The sequence below is a fragment of the Aplysia californica genome, unplaced genomic scaffold (genome assembly GCF_000002075.1).
Source record: "Aplysia californica isolate F4 #8 unplaced genomic scaffold, AplCal3.0 scaffold00048, whole genome shotgun sequence".
NCBI classification, from domain to species: Eukaryota; Metazoa; Mollusca; class Gastropoda; order Aplysiida; family Aplysiidae; genus Aplysia; species Aplysia californica.
Window position 1 is genome coordinate 755,889 of NW_004797318.1, and position 8,097 is coordinate 763,985.

General features: G+C 42.2%; 1 protein-coding gene across 1 annotated transcript in view; it reads right to left on the bottom strand.

The window, feature by feature from the left end:
• The window catches only part of LOC101856637 (E3 ubiquitin-protein ligase MARCHF8), a gene marked incomplete at its 5' end in the record, with an annotated part of 45,426 nt that extends 38,489 nt beyond the window's left edge, over positions 1-6,937 (bottom strand). Inside the window, 1 exon segment of the mRNA XM_035968260.1 lies at positions 6,765-6,937. Coding sequence (XP_035824153.1) covers positions 6,765-6,863 — 99 coding nt within the window.
• Between the last annotated feature and the right edge of the window lie 1,160 nt (positions 6,938-8,097).

Below are 8,097 nucleotides of genomic sequence, written 5' to 3' on the forward strand. Positions count from 1 at the left end.
TGGGGGGGGGGTTGCATTTAGTCCACATTGACGCAATTATCTTTATTTAGGCGAGCTTAAACCGTGCCTGTCTGAACTATAGGCCATTAGAATGTGTCACAACAGGGTGCCAGCCGACACACTGATCCCATTGACGATACAAAGCCACAACTGTCAAATTTGCACAGAAGTACACTTTGTCAAATTGTACGATTGAATAGGAGGGTTTTTTTGTTGTGTGCGCACGTGCGTTTGCTTGGGTGGGTGGAGTGTGTGTGCGCGTGCATGTGTGTGTGTGTGTGTGTGTGTGTGTGTGTGTGTGTGTTTGTGTGTGTGTGTGTGTGTGTGTGTGTTTGTATTTGTATGTGGGTGTTTATATTTTTGATTTTTGTTGTTGTTTTGTTTGGTTGGTTTAAGTAGAGGCTTTACGGGGCTCGCAACTCCATTGTTTTGTTTCTTTGCTTGGTTGTTTTGTTTTGGTTTCCTTCATTAGTCATTTCTTGAAAGCGTTGAACAGGGCAATACAGACTTCAGCAAACAGCTTTTCTGTTTCTCATGCGAAGAAAGGGGGGAAAACCATGTTGAAGACTTTTTTCCAAGCCTAGTTAACGCACCCTGGCTTGTAAAATTCTATTCAAAACGTGTTTTAACAACGTATCTACTTTAACAAAGAACCACGCTAACCAAAACAGATTTGGAGTTAAGAAAAAATTGATATTGTCGAAACTGTCCAAGACGAGACTGCCATCCACTGTCGAGGAGAAAAGTGGTTGTCTTTGAAAGGTGGACCCCTTGGACAGTATCATTACAACAAAGAAGAAACATATTAAGGACGGAAGAGGGGAAACGGTCCCTTGGACAGGTGGCCGTTAGAGTAGGTTTGACTGTATTATCTTTAACCAAGCATCACTAGCTAAAACAGATTCTATTTATGGGGGAAAAAAATGAAATGAATTTTTGACACCACATCCATACACCCGAATAATCAATCAGTCGATCAATCATTGTGTCCGGATCCAAGCGGACGTTGTGATGGTAATTTGAGCGCGTTGTTTTCTGCAAGACCATTGTTATTCACGGGAAAGGTTACCTCGACCCCGACAGGGAGGCTCAGCAACTTCTAATAAATATGTCGTTCCTCACAGGCGCATGTTACGTCCCTTTTGACGGTGTCATGTTCCCCGCTCGGTCAAACGAGGAAAGACTCATAAAAAGGCCAAGAGAGGAGGAAGAGGAGGAGGATGAGGAGGAGGAGAGATGGGGAGAGTGGAAGGGGGGGGGAGAGGCGGGAGAGAGAGTTACAGGAGAGAGAGGGGGCAGGAGTGAGAGAGACGGGGGGAAGAGAAAGAGAGATATAGACAGACAGAGAGAGAGACAGAGAGAGAGACAGACAGACAGACAGACAGACAGACAGACAGATTCTGTTTTCCCTATATGTATTTTGCTGTTCACATTCCGGAGAATGTAAAAGACGCGTATTCTTTGCGAGACCAAAAACAAATTTTAAAAAATATACCCCAAATCCCCCCCCCCCCCCCCCCAAAAAAAAACAAACAAACCAACCATTCATCGAAAACGAATCACTGGCATAGTTCTCGGATATATGTAAACAATTAGTGCAAAGACATGAGGCCAACGTATGTATTTATTTTATTTAAATATGAGTGTTTTTTACGCCCCCAACGACACAATTTAGATCACTCAAGAGGCGGGCTTCCGACCATATCTGACAAGGCCAACCTGGACTGAGAGGGAGACAATAATCATCATCACCATCCAGTGCCAGATCTGCGACAGACACCGGCGATCATGATTTTCCATTCATTCCTTTGCTCGGATGCTCTCAGAAAAGCTACGTTTCCCTGATTTTTCCCTGTTACCCATTTGTTTAGGTTCCCTAAGTATGTTGTTCTGGGCCTACCCCTGCCTCGCTTGCCCTCAATGTTGCCAGTGAGAGCCAGATGTTCAAGACCCTTACGTCTATTCAGGTGTCCCAAAAACTGCATTTGTCGTTTCCTGATTGTTTTTAACATTGAGCGTCCCACGTGGGCTTCATCAAGCACTATCTCATTCGATTTCTTTTCCTTCCACGATACTCTTAGCAGTCTCCTAAGAAACCACATTTCTGTTGCCTCTATTTTATAATAGAGACAATAATATCCCAGCAAAAAGACCGGGGTACTCGATACAAAATATCTTCCCACTCGAGATTTGAACTCGGGTCTACTGCGTACGACGGCGAAGGGCTTAACCGCAACACCACTGACACCGGTCATGAAGCCAAATTGACCTTGCAACGTACATGTATTACATGCACATTATAGCTTTAAATAATTGTTCAAGGAAAGGCATAGTCTTCAGCAAACATGAAATTAAGTATTTGAATTACTGTAAAATATTTTTTTTAAATGTAGTATCATCAGCTGACTGGCGCACGTCTACTCGTTAGCAATGAAACATTACTTGCCTGGCTTAAAACAGAAAGGAATTGAGGTTAATCAGTTCGTGGTAGAGTTGATGTTTACAGCGATAACGACCTCTTTCCACATCGGCAGATTTCGTAGCCGTCAACGTTTAAAAAAACAAGAACAAAACAAAAACAAACAAACAAACAAAAATTTTTAAAACCCAAACTCTGCCAACGCGGAGGGTCAAGATGGTGGACATTAACCATGGGCCCCTCCCCCCACCCTACCCCTAAATCAAATTTTTTTTTAAAACACCAAATTTCACACACTTTACTGCATTAAGAGAATTCTAGCTATTTCAAACAGACGTGTGAGTGAGTGGCTGAGGGCGTCATATGTAGGTCTTTCTTTTCTTTCCGTCTGTTGTTTCTGTCTGTCTGTCTGTCGTACTTTTCCCCTGCACTGAATGACCATTATTGGGTCGATGTGCTTCTTTTCACTCAAAAACATCAACAGCAAAAACAGACGTCCACAATATAATGTAAGAAATGGTAAGGGACGCGACTTCTATCGGCTTACATTGCTTCGTTATCGTTAGCCTATTATTCACAAATCCGGCCTTGAAAGTTCGTCGTTTTTGTTTTTCCACATCATCAGTAAGTCTGCGAGAAACAATACTAGATAGAAAACAGAAAACACGCAGCATATTTTCCGACAAAAAGAAACGGACTTCCGTATCCAGACTGTTAAAAACGTATTAAATACATAGTTTATGTATTGGTTGGCTGCTATGAGATAAGGATAGTAAAAAGGGATATTATGTATCTTGTTTACGCCTACATGCATATACAGGACAAGAGTGCTTTTTTATTGCTCTGTTGTGGGGAGGGGTTCGGGACTAAAAGGCGCACACAATAATAATTATGGTCATTTCGTCCAGTTTGCCGAGGAAAGAAAAAAGAAATAGGACACCGACATTGTGTTAACAAGATAATAGGCTAGTTTTGGAAGGCGGGATGCGAGTGTGTGTGGGGGGGGGGGGGGGGGTGAGGGAAGGGAGGGGGGGCGGGAGGTTGAGTGAAGTAAAGAGAAGCACACCGACACATTTATGGTCAATAAGTCAACGGGGAAAAAATAAGACTTCAGTAGTAGAGGTTTTACGGTGCTCGGAGCTGCATAAGGTCATATGAGCGCCAGAAGATTAGGGGTGTTGCAACAGAGTAACAAACATAAAAGGAAAGAAGAGGCAAACCACACCAGACCACCTGCCAACCACACACAAAGAAAGACTAAGAGGAAGAAACAATAGAGATAAAAGAAAAGAAGTAGGAGCCTACAAGGGACTACATGTTATAAGTGCTAGAACTGAATGTTCCTTTTATCAAATGTAAATTTTTCTTACGCCCACGTCGACATAACTTAGATCATACTTCTATTTTTTTTATAGTAGAGGGTTTTACGGCGCTCGCAACTGCATAAGGTCATATGAGCGCGCGGGACACAACTAATACTTTTAGTTGTTAAGAAATTTTGAATTTTGCCCGGGTGGCGGCCAAAGCCTAATCTTATCGATTTTAGACCACCAGGGGATCTTTAACGTGCACAACTTGCACACAGGCCCTTCGAAATTTTTCGCCCTTGTCCGAGAAGGTTGGGTGTAGATCTTTCCTACCAGAAGATCAGGGGTGTGGCAGAAAGACAGCTGTAAGAAGGAGTCAAGGAGTAGCAGTAGAAAGGCTGCAGAAAGAGTCATTAGCCCAGAGGAGGGGGCAAAGGAGGTGAGGGGGTGGGGGCAGAAAGAGGAGACGAAAGCAAACGACAGAATATTACAGAATATTGCTAAAGAGCAGGGAAGGAGACAATTTTAGAGAATAAAATTTGTTGGTCGCTACCCGGATTCGAACCCGGGACCTTTGAATGAGAGGCCAACACCTTAACCTCTAGGCCACGAGAGCCCCCGATCATACTTCGACCATGCCTGTCAGGGACAACCCGGGATGCCTGAGAGCGAAACAACACCCCAGCAGAAAAACCGACATACTCAATAGAAATTATCTCCACACGGGAATCGAACCTAGGTCTTCTGTGTGCGACGGCCAAGCGCATACTGCTATACCACAGACACCGGTATCGACAGAGTTTTTTGTGTTTAATTTTAGTTTTAGTAGAGGTTTTACAGCACTTGCAAATGCATAAGGTCATATGGGCGCCAGAAGATTAGAGGTGTTACAAGAGAGTAACAAACATAAAAAAGAAGAAGGGGAGATAAGGACGATAGATGTTTGATTGAAAAGAAGGACCAAACCCATAGATAGACACTAGAGGGGGTAACTCTATGAGCAAACCACACCAGAGCACCCGCCAACTACCCACAGTAGTTTTGTTGTTGTTGTTGTTTTGTTTTTGTTTTTTTTGTTTTTGGGTCATTCGGTCTAACGAAACAAAAAAACTTAGACGACCGACAGCAAACAGCAGCGGCAAATAGGAATCGACCAAAATCTACAGGTTTGGGTAACAGTAACACAGATCTGAAGTAAAAAAAAACAAAAAAACAGACAACATACGAACATCCAAGAACACTTGACGAGTTCTGAAAGGACAATTACAAGAAGTACGAGGAATTACAAGAAGTAACGGCTGTAGTTATTTTGGGGAGTTTTTTGTTGTTGTTGTTGTTGTTTTTTCTAAAGCGACGTTGTATGTCTTTCAGTCCACTGACAGACAAAGTTAATGTCCACCTTTTAAGCGTCGATCGGGGCGTAAAATACCTACATAAATAAATAAACGCAAACAAATAACCAACATGGGAGTTTAGTCGTCTAAGAGCCGAACATTTAGTATAGAATAGAGAAAAAGACCCTGAAAACTGGAGGACATGGGTCATTTTGATGGTACGTATGCAGAACTTACACATTAAGTGCACACTGACTTGAAGCAACATAATTTCTTTCTGTATTCCAAAATGGGCCAAAATGAAACTGTAGTGACACAGTTGACGCAAGGGTGATGACCCGCTGAAAATATTCTCAACTGTGATAGAGTCGGTTTTGCTTTTCAGCTTCAGGAAGATTGCCTCTAACAATAACAACAATAACAACAACAACAACAACATAATAATAATAATAATAATAATAATAATAATAATAATAATAATAATAATAATAATAGTAAACAACAACAACATAATAATAGTGCAGGCGAGTCTTTTGGCTATTCTCACCCGGTGCGCGTTCACCGTTATAGCCTAGATCTAGGTCAACAAATTTTGCGTTCACCCTAAACCACAGAATTCTACACTGTGATAACAGAAAAATTGTAGAATTCTGTGCCGTGAACAAACGTTCCATTACAACTGTAGCCTACTAAAAGCGTACAATTTTGTCTGTGGGCAGTGGAGAGAGAGAGAGAGAGAGAGAGAGAGAGAGAGAGAGAGAGAGAGAGAGAGAGAGAGAGAGAGTAGCGCGAGAACTTCCGGGCAAAACAAAATGGCGACCGGCGTAGTTCGGCTCGATTCGAAAAGTTAAATAGCCGTAGCATCTTTGTAGACAACCAAATTAATTTACTTTTGTGTTTTAACATCATTTTTTAACTTTGTTTTGGTCAATTTGATCGTCCGCACCGATAGACAGTATTCAGAAAGAGACAGAGAGAGAGAGAGAGAAGAGGGGAGGAGTAGATCTTGCGAGAACTTCCGGGCGGGTGAGAATAGCCACTTTCCATAATAATAATACTAATAATACTAATAATAATAATAATAATAATGATAATAATGTATAATAATAATAATAATAATAATTGTAATAATAATAATAATAATGATAATAAAGTAAGAAGAATAAGAATCAAACATTGATTCATCAGTGCTTGGAATATTTGTTCAGCAGGTTTCATCCCCTTCAAGTTACGTGCGTCACTGCAGATTCGTTTTTCGTGGAATGGCTCAAATAATTTTACGTAAAAAGTAATTAGTAAAGTTTTAGTAAGAGTTTTATGACACTTGCAAACACAATTAGCTCACATAAGAGGGGAAGATTAGAGTTTTAGCAACAAGGTGACATACAAAGAAAAGAAGGACGGTGGATAAATCATACGGGCGACGGGTGTTTGATAGGATAAGAAGTAAAAGGAACGAACCACACCAGAGCACCCGCCAACCATCCATGTAAAGAGTAATAAGTTGGCTTGATAATACAGCCCCAGGGGCCGACTGCAGGTAGTAAAATTTGTAGTTTTTAGTTTTAGTAAGAGATTTATGGCACTTGCAACAGAATAAGGTCATGTTAGTGCCGATGTTTAGAGGTGTTACAAGAGAGTAACAAACACAAAATAGAAGGAGAGATCGGGACGATAGATGCTTGATTGTAAAAATGGACCTACCTTGGAAGCATCCCTCCACTTGACGATGAACGGACTGGCGCGATCTTTTTTCTCCTTCATTGTAGCGACTGGCTGTACGGTCACTGTGTGCACAGGCATTGCTGGGCCTAGCGACCCCTCACCCCGACGACCGTCATGACGGAGAAGTCAAACACACACTAACACACACACACACACACAAACGCAAGGACTTCCAACGTCGGCGACTCGAAAGAACAAAAATGTCAAACGCTCACTGTTGGCTGTGATTTGTCGCCGAGTGGTGGAAGGTCCGAAACTCCGAGCAAAGTACTTGATCAAGTACTTCTTCTAAAACAAGGCGGCGTATAATGAAATTCCTCACAACACCGGAAGGGACTCTAAAATTCGACTCAAATCATCCAATTTTTTCCACAGTGAGCAGTCTCTTAGACGGTGCAAAAACTACACTTCACTAGGGTTGGGTAGAGATTAATAGTTCTCAAAGGTGCCGCATTTGAATTCCACAGGCACCCACCGAAAATGAACAAATAGCCCCTTGGCAGTGTCTACACCAAAGATGACTGCTTACATCAAGTACTCAAAAAGAACACTGGTTTCTTTCACAAGAATAACACCTGAGACTACTGAGAGGTAAGCCTTTCAACAGTGAAAAAAATCTCTCTCCAGCACTGATCTAAATCCATTCAAATGGTATGACCACGAATTTACAGTTTCACTGTCGCACTTTTCACAGATCCAGAGTCAGTCTGTCCATTCAAATGGCCCGACCAACAAATTAATATTTAAGTATATTTCGCGGGTCGAGTGGCAACGTATTCATTCAAACTACGCCACCAACAAATTAATACTAAAGTATTTCTCGCAGAACGTGCGTCAACTTCTCCGCTCACTCTATCCGAATGAAAAAGAAAGCAAGGTAGGAAGAATAGATGTATACACTCTGGATAACCTCCGCATGTGATGTGTGTTTCTGTGTCTATCACGCACGTCTGGGCGCTGATGTAGTGACCAGTGACGACGACGGCTGGCCCTGTCTAGCGGTGTCCGATTCCAACTCCTGATCGAGTTCGCTGCTCACGCCCAATCGAGAGCTAGACGTAGACGGCCTTCTCTCCGCCAAACAGCGAGCAGGGTGAGGAAAGAGGGTGTTTTTTCTTTTAAAAATAGTGGGGAGGGTGTCCAAAGAAGAGATTGCTTCCTCCTCTACGTTAAACACCGAGGAGGGTGGGGAAGAGGGGTAGTTTTTTAAAGGAGGGAAGGGGTCCAAAGGAGAGATCACCTTCTTTTCTATGTCAAATTTTAATAGTAAGCACGGTGGGGAAAGAGGTTTGTTATATAAAAGAAGGGGGGG